General features: G+C 34.3%; 1 protein-coding gene across 1 annotated transcript in view; it reads right to left on the reverse strand.

Moving 5' to 3' along the window:
- Nucleotides 1–1,677: 1,677 nt before the first annotated feature.
- Nucleotides 1,678–21,391, reverse strand: part of LOC117121311 (protein bicaudal C homolog 1-like) — a 38,200-nt gene continuing 18,486 nt past the window's right edge. The window contains exons 3-15 of the mRNA XM_033266455.1: nucleotides 18,702–18,914; nucleotides 17,054–17,290; nucleotides 15,827–16,033; nucleotides 15,372–15,503; nucleotides 14,550–14,712; nucleotides 14,247–14,375; nucleotides 12,779–13,066; nucleotides 11,657–11,813; nucleotides 10,626–10,798; nucleotides 9,446–9,606; nucleotides 8,882–9,050; nucleotides 7,978–8,247; nucleotides 1,678–7,551 (exon numbers count right to left, since the gene is read on the reverse strand). Coding sequence (XP_033122346.1) covers nucleotides 7,463–7,551; nucleotides 7,978–8,247; nucleotides 8,882–9,050; nucleotides 9,446–9,606; nucleotides 10,626–10,798; nucleotides 11,657–11,813; nucleotides 12,779–13,066; nucleotides 14,247–14,375; nucleotides 14,550–14,712; nucleotides 15,372–15,503; nucleotides 15,827–16,033; nucleotides 17,054–17,290; nucleotides 18,702–18,914 — 2,388 coding nt within the window. The 3' untranslated portion in view covers nucleotides 1,678–7,462. The remainder of the gene's footprint in view (nucleotides 7,552–7,977; nucleotides 8,248–8,881; nucleotides 9,051–9,445; nucleotides 9,607–10,625; nucleotides 10,799–11,656; nucleotides 11,814–12,778; nucleotides 13,067–14,246; nucleotides 14,376–14,549; nucleotides 14,713–15,371; nucleotides 15,504–15,826; nucleotides 16,034–17,053; nucleotides 17,291–18,701; nucleotides 18,915–21,391) is intronic.

The raw sequence follows: 21,391 nt of genomic DNA on the forward strand, positions 1-21,391 counted from the left end.
TAGCTAGGTATACAGTAATTTCATTTTACAGTACTTTGGAACGATATCAGGAGTGGGGGTGGTCAGTGGCAGTGGCCTAGGCCTACAATTTATTTGAAGCTATCTTGGATCCGATCGTTCACACCAGTTGGGCCCAATCGTCTGTCACCCGAAGTTTTCATTACGATGATCAAGAACGTATACTATCTAGGCCCAAGGTTTAGATTGCTCACTCTGCTACGTATACTACTACCGCATAACAAAGAGAAAGCGACCCACGCGGTGCATTCTTAAATTTTACACACATTATTAAAATGTATTAGACGATAACACGATATCATTGACTGAATGATCTACCACCCTCGTATCGCAGTAACTACTGTACTGAACCAGGCCTAATGTTTTTGTGAACTAGAGTGCTGACAAGATGGCGGAGCAATGCAGAGTTATGTACCCGACAGTCGGCTGCCTTTGTATCTTCACTTGTCTTCAATTTGCATTCAAAGGGTACATTGCTGCATAGCCGACTGTCGGGGATATAGTACCTTCATATGACTACTCATACAACAGAAAAAAACGTCGCATGGAGTTAGTGAGATCTAAATGAAAAAAAAAAAACGATGTATTTCAGCAAATATTAAAACCTTTTTGTTTTATTTTAGGCCTTCTTCAAAATACCTATGCCACAGCAGTTGATTTTTTTTTGCCGTAAAATCTAAATAGTTTCATCCATGCCGACTTGCCGATCGGTTAGCGTGAGCACTGACTGAACTCTGCAGAAACTTCACATCGATCTTCGCATCGCGACGTAAAACAAAATGTCGGAAAACTTTTCTTTGACGCATGCGCATTTGCATAAATGTCTACACACATACGCACACACATACTACACACAATAAAAAACAGTGAGAGTGATTACAATAGTTCATATTGCATTACATGCATATGAACTAAAAAGGAGAAAAATTTGTCTCCTAAATATTGACTACAAAATTGCTTCATAAAAGATGTATTGTTGGAGAAAACATAAGGCTCATTGAGGATTTTATTACCTTTGCTGAAAACGAAAAAAAAATCAATGGGGGCAGTCATTTGTGTAGACTTTGAAAAAGCTTTTGATTCTGTTCACAGATTTCTTGTATAAAGTATTACAGAAATTCAATTTTGGTGATGAATTTATAAATGGATTAAACTATCATATTCAGGTGTTAAGAGTTGCATTATAAACAAAGGATATTTTTCAGAATACTTCAATTTAGATAGTGGTTGTCCAATATCAGCTCCGCTATTTACATTATTAGTGGTAAAAATTTTGGCTACACATATAAGAATGATAATGACATAAAAGTATGTCGGCTAGCTGATGATACAACTGTTTTTAAAAAACAATTATACTATGAGATAATTGAAAAACAAACTTTCATCGATAAACGGTCAGCCTTAGGTTTAATACTTTATTTTATTTTTATCTAGGTATTCCGTCCTCTCGTTAAGCCTGGGCCAAGTGCCCCGGCCTTGCAGGGCCACTGAAAACTCCTTCCTAGTATATACTATTGTAATGTTATGAGTGAATAGGCAAAATGTTCGTATGTGATAAGCCACTTTTTGTAATTCATTAGAGTGCATTTGTTTTGGTAAACCATGCACTGATGTTGTTTTGCAACAAAACAAGAAAATTAAATTGCACAGAAGCAATAGTCAGTGAAAATATGTTAAATTAAAATTAACACAATTTAATATTTTCTTAATATTTTATTTGTTTACATTTCCAGACAAAGCAACAAAACATCCTCCTCAAATATGTTTATATAGTTATATCAAAAAGCACACCAATATCACAGTCGGTGTCAGACAAATGCAACAACATAAAACAAAAAATATCGTCATTGCAACACTGTATATATTTCAAACACTGTATATATTTCAAACAAAAAAAGATGTTTGGAGTTTACAAATATAGTAATGATTGTCTGATTTCGATTAGGTTTTTCCAGTGGTGACTGCAGTAATCTTCTGACAAATGCCCCAGAGCAAAGCTTCCGGGGGTGAGTTTCATGGTTTTAGGATGTCAAAAATTCATTGTGCTTTAGACCACAATATTTGGATCTGCAATCGCAATAACTGGCTCTATCAGCCAATAATTAGTCTTAGTAAACCTCAAGTGACATTTAAACACAAGGGATCAAAGATAAGCTCCCACTGCCGCCACCACCACTAGTTATCCCAATCCTACTTTACCTAAAACAATTCTTGGGCTCAATTATATTTAAATATTATTTGCTGAATATTACTGTACTGAACATAATGGTAAGATATTTAAAAAAAAAAATTGTTATTGCTTATAATTATATTTAAATTAATTATAAGAACATTCTTCTTGATCATTTACTATACCAATGTACACAGCTTTGAAAAGCATGGTAAATGATAATTTAAATACAGTATTAAATATCAATATTACTCCTACAACATTGTCTATCCACATTTGATATGTAAATACTGTACGTTTCATAAAAATAAAAAATTCTGTTCTTAAAATCACTTTCTGTTACTGACAAATTTGTTTTCATGTCAAACTTATTAAAGTACATTACTGTATTTTAATTTAAACATAAAACTTTGTCCCATGGATGTCTCCATTTAAATATCATAATTTTTTACAAAGGAAAACAATTTAATATGACATCATTCACATCTGATGAATAATATGAATTGTGTGACAACCAGCACAAAATGACTTTTATCCAAAATGTGATGTTGCCAAAAACATTCAGTATTATAAATATTTCGTTGCAATTTAAACGGTTTTGCACTTAACAACAAATGTAATGAAGATACAGCTTTAAAAAAGTTTCAGAGATGTAATGTCCCATGAAAAAAATCAAAAAAGAAATAATTTTTGAAATTAACTTGCCCATTTAGAAAGGACATAAAAATTAACATAGAAATTAGTGTATTTAAGTTAAAAAAAAAAGTAAATAAATAAAGTAAATAACTACACAAAAAAACTTTGGACCCAATCTATTATGGCTATTATCACAAGTTGCAACATGACTCATTTTGAGGGGAATATCACTTAATAAGTTGATATACGTCTTAAACATGTTTGCATACTATTCATTCCGTTTCATATTGCCCATCATATTTAGTGCGCTTATCTTATCTTCCTCTCATGCCAACTTTCCATAATATATACAAATAACTTTAGGACTTAAAAAATTCAATGTTAATAATGAATGTCAACCTATGTTCTTGGCAAACATCATTTACAGCCTTATTTACATATAATTTACATATTAACATTACTCAAAAGAAATGTGGAAAGCATTATAAAATTATCAACTGATAAAAGAAACACTATATTTCCCTAAATGGTCACTTTTTTGTTTTTCTAAAAGAATGTTTTTGTAAATTCAAACATCAATTAGGATGACAAATTATATGAAACATAGCATGTGTTTGACATTTTCAAACGCCCACATTAACTACCAATCAATCACCCTACAAACATGAATTTAATTTACTCGCAAAGTAAAATGCTCTACTTTGCCGAGTTCAGTACAATTATTCGTCCTTCCTAATTACATTTGCTCGGCTATTAAGGCAATGGTACAGTTAAAAATAGATTCTAATATCTTTGATACAATATGTAAACAGATTAGCCACTACAAATGTTATTCTGAAATTGGACGGTATTTGTGGAGTTTAATGCATATTCATTATTCAAAAATGCTTATTCATGATCAGAAAATGCATATCAATTAAATGCATAATGTTGTGCATAAATGTTTTCAACACTTCAAGGCTTTACTTTTCACTTTTGTCTTCAAGGCATTATATAATTTCACAATCATATTCCTAGTAAAGTATGACATTATTGCAACTGAACAAAAAAAAACAAAATTTCTCTCTAATACAGAAAATAAAAATAATTTATCCCTCTACCAAAGGACTATACCACTTAAAAAGGAGGGTGTCAATAAAACCACTTGTTTACTTGGACCACAAAATCTACCAGCTCTAGGCTAATATTGTCTAACACATAAAATGTATCAACATGTATGCACTAGACATTAAATGTTGATTATACATTTAGACACACCTAATATATTGACTGTCATAATAATGGATGAGCAATATGCTAATATTTCATCCAGTATTCAGTCCAATGGTTGTTTATTAGCAATATGCTAATTACCTATGTCATTTTAGTACTTAATGAATATGGATGAACAATATGTTAATATTTCATCCACTATTCAGTCCAATGGTTGTTTATCAGCAATATACTAATTAATTACCTATGCTCATTCTAGTCCAATGATTATCTGTGAGCAATATGCTAATTAAGCATGCTCACTTTTACGCTTTAAGAATATGGATGAGCAATCAGTCTAATAATTATTTATAAGTAACATCCTGATTAATTAGGGGTCATTCACAATTATCAGCATTTCAAGTGTTCAAACAGTACGCTTTTTCAGGACCCCCTCCCTCTCCTCTGAAAATGTGAAAAAAATGTTGATTTTGCAAAACACTCCATTTTTTTGTAAAGCAATGTACTTGGTTGCTTAAAAATGAATATTATATCCATGGTTACATTATAATTTTACCATTTTTACATACTGCATGTTATTTTGAATCAACATTTTCATGAATGTGAAAGTGTACAAATTTGTCCACTCCCTCCCCCTAGGAGTATTGTTTGTACACTTGTGAAAATGCTGATAAAGTTGAACGATCCCTTATTCATGCTCACTGGCCTACAAAAATTATTCATGATTACAGAGGAGCAATATGCAAATTTAGCATCCGCATGCAATAACAATGGATTAGTTTTGGTTCTATAAAATATAAAGTTGTACATGAGGTTTAGCCATTATAGGCTGCTTTGAGGTATTTTTTAATAAACCCTGGCCTAAATTTGCAGTATGGTAATAAATTTAACAAAACTACCATTCCATTAGTATGAAAATTAAATCAATGTTGAAAATCAGGTCAAATAATGTTTTGAACATAATTTTGTCTATGGTATCCATTTCCTACCATATTTGGAAATGTAATCTTGTCAACAATGCCTCAAACACAATTTGTCCAACCTAAATGAAAAATTAGAACGTGTAAATAATTATTTCTTTCATAGAAATGAAATTGATCATGAGCACTCCAATAATCCTGCCCTGTGTTGTTCAATCTTGTCATCTATGATTTTAGCATGCCAACAAAATTGAGGTAAAAGTACAAAATTTGGCACAGTATAAGAGCACCCAGTGATATATTGGAAATAAAATGCATAAGTTAATTTAATCAGAAAAAAAAATTAAATAATAACGTATGTGCAAAATGCTCCTAAATAATAGATTTATTGAGGGTGATACAATAATTTCTCAAATGCACATTGGACTTGAGATTTGTCAACAAGGTCACTGGAATGACCTCTTGACTTTACAAAAAATCTACCAGCAGACCCCCAAGACAGCAACTGGTTAGAGTCTTAAATACAGTAGTTAAATTAAAATATACATCTAAACTACAAAATATGATAAACGGAGAGGAATATAATTATACAAAGTCTATATTTAGAGGTTATTACTATTTCTCTCAAGGCACAATTTTTACAAGGTGTTGTGATAATTCAATTAATCACTGAATCAATTCAATTTTTATCAATTTAATTCAATTAAATTCAGCAGAATTATTGTCATTGCTCACTGGCAATCTCATTATTCCATTCATTGCAGCATTTTAATTGCAGCTTTGTACTACTGTATCTAGTTGTAACTTCACCTGATTTTATCACCAACATAATTATCACTTCGAAAAACACTTTGAGTAACAACTTAGTCGGTAATAAACGATCACATACTTAAGTTAACTACTGTAGTTCCTTGGTATAGTAAGCTTACACCCTTTGAACATAAACATCTGTAGAGATTAGAATGGGCTAGAGAACCAGAAAAAAAAGCAACTGAACTGGCAGACCTTTATAGCTAGGCTCGACATGTCTAGCCCAGGCCTCAGAGACAATCACTTGCTTAAACCAACACTACATATATCTCATATTTACATTCAGAATGTAGAATTTTCAACTCTGAAATGAATGAGGATGTCCTCTACTTCTGGTTATCTTTATCAGTTACCCAGTGGTACCCAGCATGGTTAGTTCATCTGTTTTCCACAAAATACAATTCCTTTATAGCAGGCAATTCCTTTATAGCGGGTAATAATTACGTCAATATTTCTATTTTTAGAAAAAACGCTGTTGATATCTTACGCAGAGGCACTTCCATTGTGACTTTCACGGCATAACTAGGGAGAATTTTCAAACTGGACTGTTATTTTGCCTTTCTATACTCATTGGTTGGGCAAACAATTTGGGAGAGATTATACCGAAGGAACTGCAGTATGTTAACGGTGAAGCATTCACATCTGTACTAAAAAAAATAAAGAATTATGTGATATATAAAAACCAACAAATGTAAGTTTAAGTTAAAATGAAAATTTCTCATTTTATTGCTGACGTTCAATGAAGGTGTTCCAGTTATAAATGTAATTTATAGAACTTCGCTCCGATGTGCTTTTTTGAGTAGTATATTAACATCATTTAAAACTACACTCAAGTAAACACATGGTACAGTAGAACACAATCTTTACACTATATTAAAAATCAATCTTTTCTAAATTTATAAAAAGGAGTAGAAAAATAGTTTGTGGACAGAAATATGGACAATCTCAAAAAAAAATATAAAAATCGCACTTTCTGGTTCAAAAAAATACCCATCATACAGAAATCTCTCAATGCTTTCAACTATTCTTGTAAGCTAACGACACTCCTTTATACATAACATACTTTCTATTTTCTTTTCAACAAACATCTCTTAAAAACTAAAATTTTCTTTTCAAAATAAACATGTTTTTCAGTCTATTTCAATTCTCCTTTGGCTGTACACATGCCTAAAATGATTTTTCTAGTTAACCACACACTTATTATGCAGCCATTCGTTTTTTTGTTAAGTACCATTTACACTTGCGTTTAGACAAAAGCTTCCAGCTGGTCCGATTAATGTTTGTACTTTACGCTTATGATCAGACGATCACGTACATGGTAATTACTGATCATTCACCATGAAATTTCAGTTACTCTTCGTCACAGCGATCATACAACATGAGACTATGGGCAAGCTGCAGTTAGATATCATATACATGGTAGCTGCTTCTCCTCCAAGTTGACCACAATCACCTCCAGTGTAGTCTTGAAACTGGGCCAGCTATCTGACAAGTCCTTTGGCGTTCATACCATAGCAAAGGCTTTTCCTTTACGTGAAAATGCAGAAATAATCTCTCCCACAAAACTTTGGTTTTTTCATTCAACTTCTTTGAGGATTGCAACATACTACAATTGACTTTGTTTCCTCACCACATACAGTACTTATGGTGATCCACTCTCTCCATGGTTCATTCACCACATTTCCTTTGGTTGCTTTCACCACTTTCCTGTCCTCGTATTTAGGAATGACGATGAGCTGCTCAAATGGTTGTTTCCAGATACCTTCTCCAAACTATCCTTAATTTCTGTAAAATAAAATGTAAAATGGCTTATTTTCAAAAATTGTTTTAACATATTGCCCAACATGCCTCGAATACTATAAAAAAAACGTCTGCAGACATTAATTTTGATGCATTTCAAGGATTATTTTTGAAAAATGTGTTACATAAATTTAGTATTTCATATGTTACTAACATATTAGCATGCGTTCCAACCCTCCTGATTCGATCGGGGTCTCCCAAATTTTCAGAAAAGAAGCACAAAATACCAAAAATGGCTTATTATTGGATTTTTGTGTCAATTTTTTTTTTGTGCACCAACTATATCAACAATGTTGGCATATTTACTGATATGAAAAAAAATTTTTAAATTTTGGGGGATGGCACTCCACCAGCGCCTCTATCCACTGTCCCAAATTTTGACTTCCATGGGTTGGAACATCTGTGGTATACCTGATATTGCAAGCAGCATCTTCCTTCGTGCTCCGAATGTGGATATTCCGAGTTCTTTCAAATCACCATCTGTCAACGTCATGAATGTGGCCAGGTCAATCTCTTGCTGGTGAAAAATGTCAATGTATTTGGCTAGGCCTAGCTTGCTGAAAAGTTCAGCCATCTCAGGATTAGCCAGTTGCATGCTGGTATTGGCAGTACTGGACCATAAGCCTTTTGTAGGCCTAGGAAGTGAAGTTGCATCAAAGTAATTGCTTTGACTGAAATCATCTAAAAAAAGAACAGGATTTTGAAATGGTAAACTAAACTTGAACTTTATAATACATTCATGCTAGGCTCTCACGAGAGCACTAGTGTCCGGATCGGGAGCTAACCGTTGGGCGTTCTCACACAGGTGCCTGATTGGTTAACGCTAACGGTTAGCAAGCGCTATCGGTTAGCAAGTGAGCGCGTTTCTATCATCAACCAATCACACGTACGCGTTTACAATTTCCAGTTTCTTATTGGCCAGTGATTCGATCATCATATTCTTGGTATCTGATCGGGATTTTCTCGTATGGACGCACGGCAGCTAACGGTTAGCAGGATCCAGATCCTGCTAACCGTTACTGCCGTGCGAGAACATAGCCTAAAAAATTCAGCTGTAATAATATTTAAAATGTGATATAAATATTATTGGAAAGATTAAATGGTGATACAAGTAGATGTTGACTTGAACTTGTGTTTTGCGTGTGGTGGTGGTGATAGAATTTGCGTTATCCAGGGCCGCGACGAGGACGCTTCTACCATGACCTCATGCATTTTAACATTTTAAATATACACAAATACTAAAATAATAAATTATTAAAAACTGAAAATTATGAAAATAATGAAAATGCTATTACTGTACTGGTTATTAACTTACGTTTTCTGTATGTAGAGTAACCAGGTTGTATGACAGCTGTCTGTCCATCACTCAGCCTGGGGCTGCATGACCGATCTGGAGGCCACATACTGCTACTGCTATTGCTCCCACTACCACTGCTGCTACCACTGTCATTAAGATGACAATCTCCATCCTCTTCTCTCCCAGTCTGGAAAAAAACCATATTTTTAACAATCAATATATAATAATAAACAGAGCTTCCCATTTAACTTTGATTATATATCAATAATGACTTCATGGGTCAGTGCTTTCAGAAAAACTTTCATTTTCTTTCCTGCTTTTTAATTTATGTATTTTAACGTTTTAAATACATACAAATATTAAAATAATAATAATGTTAACAAATGAACTGTTTATATTATAAATTGTTTATTTTTTATGAAGATAATTGAATGTATGTATAATTTCTGCTAACCAGCTAACACTGAAAAAAAAAAATGAAAATGCTATTCTAAAGGAAAACCTTGTGAATAGAATGTAATTTATAAATAAAAATAATATAACAATAAATAAAATATAATACATTATCATGTTACTACACACCTCATATGTAGTTGGCAGCTTCTTGCCATTTTTATACGCTATTCCATTTGTTTTCTGGAATTCCCGAATGGCTGACTCTGGCATCGACTTGGAGAACCCTAGGCCACTCCAGGTAGCTGTTGGTGTCCTCACCTCAGAAACCACTGGCTTTTTCTTCATGGCTAAAATAATGTTTAAAAGTGAATAATAGTAAATTTTAAGTGCTAACTTCTACAGTCTATTCACACTCTTCTTTCCAGACTTTCAGGGTATTAAAACGTTGGTTCTTGGTGGTGTCGGGATTTTCAGATAGGCCTAGATTATAGGAATCCGCTAGGCATGGTCATAAACAATAGGGCATCACAAAAATAAATTCTTCTGGCCAACAAGGAAAGGAGTATTATTCGGCTACCACTTCCAATTTGCAAAACCTTACACACCAAAACTTTAGGCCATGCCAAAATCTGATTTGAGAAGCATAATGAAAGAAGAAAACGGAATTGTAGAAGCGGTTGGCGCATCGGTTGTAGCTTGGACTCCCAACCTCGAGGTCGGGGGTTCAAAATTCTCACTGTGCAAATCGCTTGTGTCCTTGGGCAAGGCACTTTATCTACGGTTGCCTCTCTCCACCCAGGAGTACAAGTGGGTACCTGGTAGGTTCCAACACAACTGCGCTGATTACTAGCCGCAATATGGAATAATATTACTAGTTAACTTAATAATTTAATTTGGTGTTCAATGTTTCCATATGTGTTTGATCCAATGACCGGGGTAATAATGTGAATCGCTTAGAGGCTTTGTTAAGGCATTAAGCGCTATATAAGTACGACATATTATTATTATTAATAGGCCTAGGTCTCAGGCCATACACTTATATTTTGCTGTGAATGCGAAAAACACAGAATGGCTGAAAACCATTCATGTAGCGACACAATTCAGTGGTTTTATACTACTAGCTGTGTCAATATGTTTTATGAATAAACCAGAAATAAATGAACAAATGAGTGTATGTATGTAACATGCAAAACAACAAGATGAATTTCTGCATAAAATTCAAGAAATCTACATAAACAAGAGTAATAGATCTACTGGAACCAGACTGTAATGAGGAAAATAGTAATAATAATAAATAATTTTATTCTAATTCTAATAGGATTTAATGTTATCAATTTATCATTTTAAAAACATTTTACAAGCTTACCTCTTGTTGCCAATACTTTTTTCTGTTCATAATTCAGAAGGAATGGTGAAAGACTCTCCATCTCTCCAGCTTTCTGGATCTGACGTTCTCTTTCTTTGCGCTCGCATCCTGGTGCTCGTTTATCTGAACTGTCAGACTCGCCACCCGATTCGGAAGAATATTTGTCTGTCCGCCTATATAAAGGGAAACACACATGGTAGATTAAAAAATTAAATCACAAGAGTGTTGAGCTGGGCATACACTGACATTTTTGTTGAGCTGGGCATACATTGACATTTTTGTCTGTCAAAACCTTGTTGGAAATCTACTCAAACATTGTCTGAAGCTCTGTCAAGATTGACAAAAAACTCTTGTATGCCCATATATAGTCACAATGTGCCTATTTATGGTCATGATGTGATGTCATCAAGACCATATTTGGGCATGTCACACTTTTGCCAAATAAAATTTGATAGTCTGGACAAAGCTTTACAGAAAAAAATCTGATCATTGGATTGGATTATACTTTTTTTTTGGTGCAAGACACACCATAGTTAACCCATGAAAATCAGAAGTCTAAAATCCAGTGGGGTCCTTTTGGTGGTAAACTGGGCAGTACACTATTTCCCAATTTCCTACCGAGTTTTGAAGAGTGAATTGCGTTTTTATAAAGCCAGCTACTCAATGCGACCAACGCGAGTACACAATGGCACGACATGCTGGCAATAATGATTTTTAATAACTGTCCAGGCTGCCTCGTGACAATTAGAAGATTGCATCACGTCGCATCGCAGAGAGAGGAGTTGGATTCGTCGCACGACAGTCGTCTGACACAACAAGTTCTCAGCTTTCAATTCAATATACATTTATTCAATCAATGGAAAAACATAACAAAAATTGATAAGGATCAAGTTATAGAAGCAGTTAGGCTTGTCTCAATTGACCCTTACAAAAAAAAGTATAAAATAGAGAAACAAAAAGTACAAAATAATTTCAGTACCAAACGTAAATACACACACATTCCCCACCCCCATACACTACCCCCCATACACCTCAGATCTTTATTGTTGTTGTTGTTATGCAGAGGGTTTCCATGATGGTGGAGGCCGTTTAGGGTAATATTTGATGAGGCTGATGATGCTAGAAGATGCACTGTTGGGCTAGCTCTTGGACTTGCTGTTGGGCTGGTACTTGTGTTGCTATGGCAACCTTTTGAGATAAATAATTTGAAATCAGATTTATTTTTTGAAGAGTAAAAAAATTTGTTTGCCGCCTAGTATTTCCATTTTTGGACAATAAATGAAATCTTGAATCTTGAAAATTTCCCAATTTGTTGAATATATTTCGTTATAATAATAATAATAATATTTATTGACATTACACTTTTACATCAGTGGCAGCACACAAGAAAGTGGCGCAGTCAAACTTAAACTAATGAACAAAGAGTAAAACAACAACTTAAAGCTAAACAAATGAAAGAACTTATGAACAAAGAATAAAACAACAACTTAAAGCTAAACAAATGAAAGAAAATACAACTTAGATCTGAAATAAATCATAAACATCCCTCACCTTCCCCACACAAATAATGTACATAATACACATTACGTGCATACAGTACCCCACCCAAATATGTATATGTAAATATGTATTTCAGCAATATCAGTCATTAATGATGATGCAAACGCATTCTTATAATGTTAGAAATATTTGTAACAATATAGTCCAACAATTAAAGAGATTAAAAAAAAAATGTTTTTGGAGATCTGTATTGTTCAATTTTGAAAAAAGTGGGATAGCTTTAGTGCATCACCACAGGCATAACCTACTGCAGAGCAATCTATCATAGATTATCCATAAACAATATCATCTGGGTCCAATTTTAAACCACATTTATAGAGGGTGACCCTTCCAGCGTATCTTAGAAGGTCAGCTGATATTCAGGGGCCCTCTTTAAATAAATGAAATAATGTGATGCTTTTATCTGATCTTAATGAGGCTTACGGAGTGGAGTTGTTTTTAGTTGTGAAAAAAGTCCTGCTATCACAGGAATTGAACCCAGGACCCTGGGATTAGAAGGCAATCATCTTAACCACTAAGATTTAAAACTCCACAAGATAGCTTTGCACACACTATCACATTTTATCACAATAACGCTAAAATTAAACACCTACCGATATCGCTGGATGTTGCTACACGTATATATGCACTGCTTGGACTTTGATTCATTATCAAACTATTTGATTGTTGTTTTAGGTCCAGTTCTTCCAGCCTTAACCCCTCTCTCATCTCTAATTGTGCCAACTGATTTGAAACCATCAAAGGGTCGGGCTTGGTCAACCCCGGGGGTGGGGATGGCGTATGATGTGTTGTCGCCGCCATCCCTAAGGATACAGGATTTATAAGGACAGTGTTGATTGACTGTGGAACGATCATAGGGGTAACAGTTCTGCAAACACCTGCTGGAAGAGGAAATAAAATTGTTTAGCAAGATCACAGATTTTAAATGCTTTGATACAAATTGGAATATAAATTGTAGGCTCCAACTCTTACCCTGGTCAACTTAACCAAGTCCTATAGCCACATTCAAACTGCCAATAATTAATGTTTATACATTTTTTACATATACTCCTATTCAAAATTATTTTAAATTATATTTTATATCTATTTTCTCCTACAATTAATTCTAAAAAGGTAACTCCGACACCCACATCAAAAGCTGGTTAATTTGGCTATTTGGAAAGTAGTCACAATGTAATGTATTTATATGCTGATAAAATTTATTGCACAAAAACTACCTTCATCTAACCTAAAGGAAACCTAGCTCATCTATGAATGGATCTTGCTTTATATGTAAATCAACTTCCCTTATTAGACACTCTAGGTCTTGACTAACTATCATAGGAGGCCTAAAACTATATTTGTGTGGTGACTATCATCTGACCTACCTAGGTATCCAGTAATTCTTCTAAATATAGACATTAAATATTTATATTGTCTGGCTTTCCAAAAAATCTATGAGACTGAATCAAACATCTTGTTTTTCCACACGCATACATAAAAATCATTGTCACTGCAACAAAATGTAGGTGGCATTAAACTGTTTGTAGATCTAGGCAGGCTAATGGTGTTACAATCATGCAGTAACACAAACACAAAACTTATTTAATGTTTTGCATTATAAAAGTAACTTTCAAGGTAAATTTTAATGATGTCACAATTGACTTTTACTTCATCCTTAATATTTTATTTATTCTTTCTTTTGACTGGATACATTTTACAATAACAATGGTCTCCAAAATTGTCAAGTTATATTCTTACGATTATAAGAATAGGAAGTTACTAAAATTACTACATCATAATACAAAAATTGTTACATAAAAATAACAAAAACAAGGGACATAAAATTGTATAACTATTGTAAAGCGATTTGAAAATGGGAAGGGCTGCACCCCTTCGTTTAACATTATTGCCAATACCTAATATTGCAGTCTAAAAGCACAGATTTGGGACATCCTACACAGTTAAATCTCTCCCATTGACCCTTACCAGGGATTTTATTCTAGGTTCCTGATGGAGGCTTTAGGTGGACCTTCGTTCTGGAGGCACCAGTAGTTCTTTGAAGTGTTCAAATCAGCTTACCTGAAGTACTGATGCTTGGTGTCACAATGCCGATTTGGGTCGAGCTGGTTGGTAGTGCCGGTGTGCCCGCCATTCCATTCAATGTCATAATGTTACTATTAACACTCAACATATTCTGACTCAAAATACCTGTTTTAATAAATATAAAAAGAAAAAAAAAAAATTAAATACAACATATATCTCTATCAGTCTACATGTTCACATCAAATATTATAGTGTAACTTACAGCTATGCAATCATGATGAAGACTGCTAATGGTCTCTTTCAATTTTTAATAATATAATTACTTTAAAAAGTACTTACTGAGGTTGTTGAGCCCAATGGATGGTGTCGAGACCGAACCATTTGCATTGAGAGGTGGAGCATGCACAGTTGATGAACACTGCTCACACTGTTGCCCTAACAAGATCATCCTTGTCTTGTACATATTACCAGCATTTCTTTCAATGCTTTTCACAATAACAGACTGCAGAAAGAAAAGGAAGATATTAGGCTAAGACTGTATTCAAAAGCTACTGAAACAGATGCTTAAATGCAGAGGTTCTCAACTATATCGCAATAGGGGCCAAAATTATTCAATGAATAAATTTAAAGGGCCACGGTAAAAGGTAATGGTGCGTATCGCAATCCGAGAGCACGGCATTTGCAATACCAGGGAATTGTCCCCTTCCTGAATTAGAAATTTTTTGAAAATAATAAGCAGCTAGATGCTCATACAGGGCATCTGGACCTAAGAAAGTTACACTTATGTTACACTAAATTAAAAATGTTATGTACCACACAATGGGTCATCAGTATTTCTTTGCTGTTTGCTGAGATAGTTGTTCCAATTTGATTGATTAAATTGCTACAATTTGTGGGGCAATATATAGGCCTAGTCGGCAAAACAGAATGCATTAATTATTAAGGTTAGAAATATAACAGAAAATAGAATTTTTGACTTGTTCCGGCAGGCTGTAAAACAGACACTCGCGGGCCGGAGATAGCCCGCAGTTGAGTACCCCTGCTTTAATGCATTCCTCCGAAGTTCACATCTAACAAATATGCCTCCTTATGCTAAAATGAACTTTAACATAATACGAAATAAACACAACACAACATATTAGTGAATTCATCATCATTTACCTTGCTTGGTTGCTTGGGTTTGGGCTTGATGCTGATAAACACGTCTAGTGTTTCCATCAGCTGTGAAAGCTTTGTAGAATCTACTTCTATATCTTCTTTCATATCGAACATTAAGACCAATGGTAAACAACCCTGCAATTCAGAGGACAAACTTGTAAAATGCCTTCTTGTAAAACCACTTAGATCAATATTAATTATTAATAATAGTAATAATAGAACATTTTTGAAACAAATTATAAAACGATGTAAATCATTAATTGACCATTATAGAAAATTACAATAGGACAATTTTATTTTCAAAAAATGTCAAATTGTATTTTTGACAACTTCATCTGTTGATGACAACGTACGATCCTTCCAGTTATTTATATCATATTATATAATTACCATCATTTTGTACAAGGTAAGAATTTATTAATCCGACTGACCAAAAACCCAAAAATATTGAAAATTACCATTAACAGATGTCTTGCAATAATGACTGAATCTATAGGTCCCGACACAAACACCGTACTCTTCCTTTGCGACGAGCTAGGATCGGGAAAATGTATAGTGGCTCCTGTGCCCTGCATAATTTGTTTAATGTTTACACCGCCTCTGCCAATCATGAACAAGTGGTGCTGTGGTGCTATTTCTATCTGAGTACTGACTGGTAGAACAACCTAATAAAACAAAAATATCAATATCAACATGAACTTTTAAGACCCTTGAATTATACAAATTTTATTGAATCGTGAAAGCAATTAGTCACAGAATTTTGAGGCATCTCTGGCCAATAAACAGGTTCATATGAAGGGGGTGCCAATTTAGCAAAGTAGAAATTTCTATAGGAAAATTATTCTTTGCAATGAGCAGAATATATTTTAAACAAGTCTATTTCAAATTATGTAGATAATAACAAGAATTTAACAGGCCCAAAGAAAGTCAGATTTCTGAACTGAATACAGCAGCAACAAAAATCAAGTTTTTGATGACATGGTCATGATGATATCACGACCATATAAATAGGCATGTCATGTTTTTTTCTCAATTTGATAGCACAGACAGGGTATGAAACATGTCTTTATTACAGTGTGTCCAACTACAATCTCACTGTAAATGTGATATCAAGCCACTTTGTTTTTCTCCATCTATAGTAAGATATTATTTAATTAGCATGTGCACGACTACACACAAAACTATAAGGATACTTGCATGGTGTTCTCAAGGGTGTGCCCCAGGGTATGGAAATACTTGTGCTGTCCATAACCTGGATATTGTATTTTGCAAAACACCATGGCATAAAATCATTATACCTCTATATTTGTGTATATTTATACAGAATTTTTATTATTTTTAAGCTTCTTGACATTTTTAGGCCTGAATTAAGGTTTTATCCACCCACATTAGGTACTGGGCTCTTGGAACCCACCAAACTCTGGTTTCTGAATCTACTGCCTGCTTGCCAGGGCAGTAGACAATGTGCTATCATCTCTCTAGTAAGTTAATCTGGTTTTAAGGAATGATGGGATACCAATGCATCATAAGCTAAATATAGAAATGAATGCACATTCAAAAATAATCCTATGATTTAAAAATATTTACTTTCCATAAATTAGTCAACCTAAAATATTTTTTTAATGTTATTTGTTGAATGCGACATGACTGTACTACACTGCTTTTACAATTTACTTAAAACTTACCCCAGCATTGCCCGTAAGATGTTCCATAAACCGTACGGTTGCTTCTTTGATGCCAGCGATATTATCAATGGCACCTCGTACGGTAATTGTCGTCGAGTATCCACGAACGCGCTTGAAGTTGACTGCCACATTGTACCTCTGAACTATGAGTTGAATATTTGGTGAATTAATATCTGGAATTGGCTGCATCGCATTGGTTACTGGCACTTCAAATGATAACACTAATGGCAATAATTCCTAAAATAACACAAAAGGTTTAACTTGAGAATCAAATCAATCAAATTGTGTGATGTGTGCGACTGGACCACGTTGGGGAGGGTTGGCCCCCATCTGGAGAAAAAACCCAATTTGATGGGAGAAAAATTATATATATTGTTTATCTAAAATCTGAAAATATGCTATATAAATAAATATTATTAATTACATATTAGATTCTGAAATTGATTATGCCTTTGAAACCCCAAAAATTTGCCCAGATTGCAGAAAAAATTATATATATATATTGTTTATCTGAAATCTGAAAATATGCTATATGTATAAATAAATATTATTAATTACATATTAGATTCTAAAATTGATTATGCCTTTGAAACCCCAAAATTTGCCAAACTTTCTAGATTTTGATCAATGCCTAACCACACCTGCTTACACTCTCATTGGGGACATAGGGATCCCCACCCCCATCGGGGACATCAGAACCCTATTTGGATGAGTCCTGATACCACCTCTAGTCGACTGCAAGTTACTCCCAGCCCCTTGCTGGTAACCATTAACAATGGGTTTGACTGAAGCAATGTAGATAAAGTGCCTCGATCAAGGACACACGCTAAATGCAGTGCACACTATTTAGATCCCGGCTTCCAGGTTGCGAAACTAAACCATTTCCACTGCACCAAACTGCTTCCACAATTACTCATTCTTTGGAAACGGGATATAGTATATTCAGATTATCTTTTTTTTTTTTCAACGATTGAATTTTTTATCTTAATTAAATCAGTAGTATTTAGTCAAGCATGCAGTTGAATGATTGGCCCAAACCTTGGTAATGTTCTATTCAAGACTGACATTATGCTGAGTATTGTATGTGAAGTGAAGTACAAAGTATGATAACAAACTTTATTGTTGTAATTCAAAGTCAAACGGGTGAACACGAAATTATTATGTTTGAAGCAATATATATAATACAATGGAGAACTTTTAAAATTATCATTGACTATGTGAAAAGAGTTGGAAGTGATCTTGTTATAACATAGATGCTATTAAGTGTGCAACAATACATTCGCTAACAACTATCTGGCAATAAATCGCTTAATGCACAGAAGTTGCAACTAAGGGGCCTTGGTGCTAGTTTATAACCTAAAAACAAACAAAAAACAAAACTTGGCATCAGCTCAATTTTGATTGAGCAATCCTAAAATAGAATAACAAAGGAGAGACGTGTCTTATATATCTTATCAACTTTTGGACCAGAAAAAGGACAGTTATTAATCACTGTCGTTCTGTTTATAATTTAAGAGACTTGAAATGGAATTTGATTATAGTTCCAAAATGTACAGTTCTGCAGTGCTTAGGATTCTGAGGACCCATTGGAGGTAATGTCAGCAGTACAAACAGGTAGTTCAGACATCTGCCAAGGGAAAAAACTCACCCTAATTTTGGCGCGTGCCATTTCCACGCCAGATGGTTGTCCTGCTATTGAGACCTGGTTACTTTTTTCAGCTTGGCTGCCGCGGTTAGAATCCGGAAAATGGATATGACAGCCAGTGTTCCGCATCACTGACTTTATGTTATTGCCGCCTTTCCCGATCACATGTGAATGTTCCATGTAGGATACATCCATCTTCAATGTGACTCGATTACTCTGTGGAAAAAAAAAATATAGTCTTGAGCAATATCCTTCTAAAAACTACTTTGAAACTTTAGAAGGTTTCTGATTTTGGAGGATACAGTAGGATAGTACATATGTATGACGACATAATTAATGTCGAAATATTGAATCCCGACACGATGGCGTGCATTTCGATACCTGGAGTACGTATTATACTATATTATCTGAGATTAATCAGTGGACCTTTCAATCTTATTTTTCTACTCCAAAAAAAAAGACCTTTTTCTGATAATGGAGATTTCCAGAGTGTCAATAAAAAACAAATGGTCAATCTGAACAGGGTTTGGAATACGCGATTTTGTCCCACAAACACATGTGCGTCTCACAAATGCACATGTACGCATTTGTTTACTCTGTTGATTTGTGGGACCGAACCATATGCTCAGAAGTGCACAGTGAGGTATTGAAATCTCAAAGGTTGGGAACCAAATTGTTCCTGTTGCACCATACTGCTTTAGAGAAGTGGAAATTAAAGGAATTACTCAGATATTACTATTAATTAATACACAAAGGATGCTAGGGAGTTGTAGCATGTAAAGTTGTTTCCAAAAAAAAACAACAAAAAAAAAAACATATGTTATACAAAACTTATTGATTTGTGTTACTAATGGTGCCAAGAGCAGGTGAGACGCCTTTCAATACATAACTCAAGTTTCCTCAACGGATATGTACCCAAACGTTAGCACATTGATTCTAAACATTCATACGTATGTAAGTTGATAATGGCAAATGATAATTGAAAGGTCAGCAAGAAGTACAGCATGTAGAAAACATTCCATAACACAAGCTATCATCCATTACAAAATGAATAAATATTAATATGAATATACCAACTTTCCGAATGAACAGATTTTGATATGATGTTTGGGAATGAATTTCAATGGTGTGTAATATGCTACATTCACACTGGACTCAAACTAAACTCCGGACTGTGTTTCCGATGGGCTGTACAGCAGTGCCCCAATTCTTACATACTGATTCAATTTTCTGATTGGTTCGGTAGGCTTTCCGATACGAAAATTTGGTGTGAACGCAACTTTAACCTCTAATGTACATGATATTGTTTCATAAGCCAGAGACACACAGCACCAATAGACACTGGTCAACATGATTTCATAAGAGAAAGAAATGCAATGAGGCAGGCGAATTAGATCATTTTTAATTGACATGATAGTACAGTCATTTTCAAATCCACCGTGTAAAAAAGGTATCCTAAAATTAGTCACGGATCTCATGAAAATGACTACTATGATGCTCAGTCCGCCACTAACAATTAGCAGGCAGCGGTGTGTCAAAGCTATGATTCAATTTATTTAATAGAGGGCTTGTGGATATCTTCTACCATAGAGTAAATTCCTTCTTAAACTAATTCCAGAGCTTTTCTTAAAATCAGTGGTATATCTGGCGGAGGAAGGGAGGATGGTGCGGGGACCCCCATTAAAAATGTCCGAAGTAAAAAAATAATGTTCTAGCTAAAAAAAATCACATGTCAGTTACTTTGCAACCTAGCGCCCCTTACTTAATCATCAAGCCCACCTTCACCTTTGCACCCCCTCTCCCATCATCTCCCATTTCATCTAAAATAGATTTGGGTTAAAGTATGCCCATCAGTCGACCTTCTTATCACACCACTGGCTTGCAAGGTCTTTGAACCTCTGTGTAAAGTGGTGTTATTCAATTGCATTCAAAATTGGTTTTTCCTACACTAAAGTATATTTGTAATAGGAGACAGGTAAACATGGCCGTATTATAAACAAATTATTATTCCAAGCTTTCGTAAATTATTGTCTACATTATAAACTAGGCTGCTTCATGAGAATTTATGGGTGGCTATATTTTTTGGGTATCTTTAGGACTCAAACAGGAAGGGTACAGTATTTCCTCTGGCCCATTATTGAGCAAGAAGCAAAACGGGTTAACATGTTCTTGTAAATTAGTCAATTTGAAGGTTCTCAAAATTTAGCAAAGGCCTGACATCGATAAGCACTACCAAGAAACATTGATATCTATGTGAAGAGGCCTCAGTTAGATGTCCACTGAAATTTTATATTGATGTCACAGAAAATTCAGGGAAGAACTTCACAACCCCAAGATAAAAAAAAAAAACATAAATCCTATATAGAATCTGTGATATTATCTTTGATAGAAGATAGGAACACAATATAAGGATATATTTAGGAATGGCTATAGTAAAAGGTTAAAGGGGTCAGACAGGACAGTTTTAAAATTATAATTATGTAAAAAGTGATATTTTTCCCAATCCCTTTTATGAAGGGCAAAATTTAATTTCTGGGTCTTAAAATCTTGGGAGACTAGGCAAGTATTAATATGAAATTGATTATGTTTATGATCCTTGATAAACGCAGTCATTTACACAGAACGACTCATTTCGCAGCATCCCCATGAAGATACCTTACTAGCACTGAACCATTCACTAATCATCATTAATG

The sequence above is a fragment of the Anneissia japonica genome, unplaced genomic scaffold, assembly GCF_011630105.1.
Source record: "Anneissia japonica isolate Jap-2015-1 unplaced genomic scaffold, ASM1163010v1 scaffold131_len961581_cov171, whole genome shotgun sequence".
NCBI classification, from domain to species: Eukaryota; Metazoa; Echinodermata; class Crinoidea; order Comatulida; family Comatulidae; genus Anneissia; species Anneissia japonica.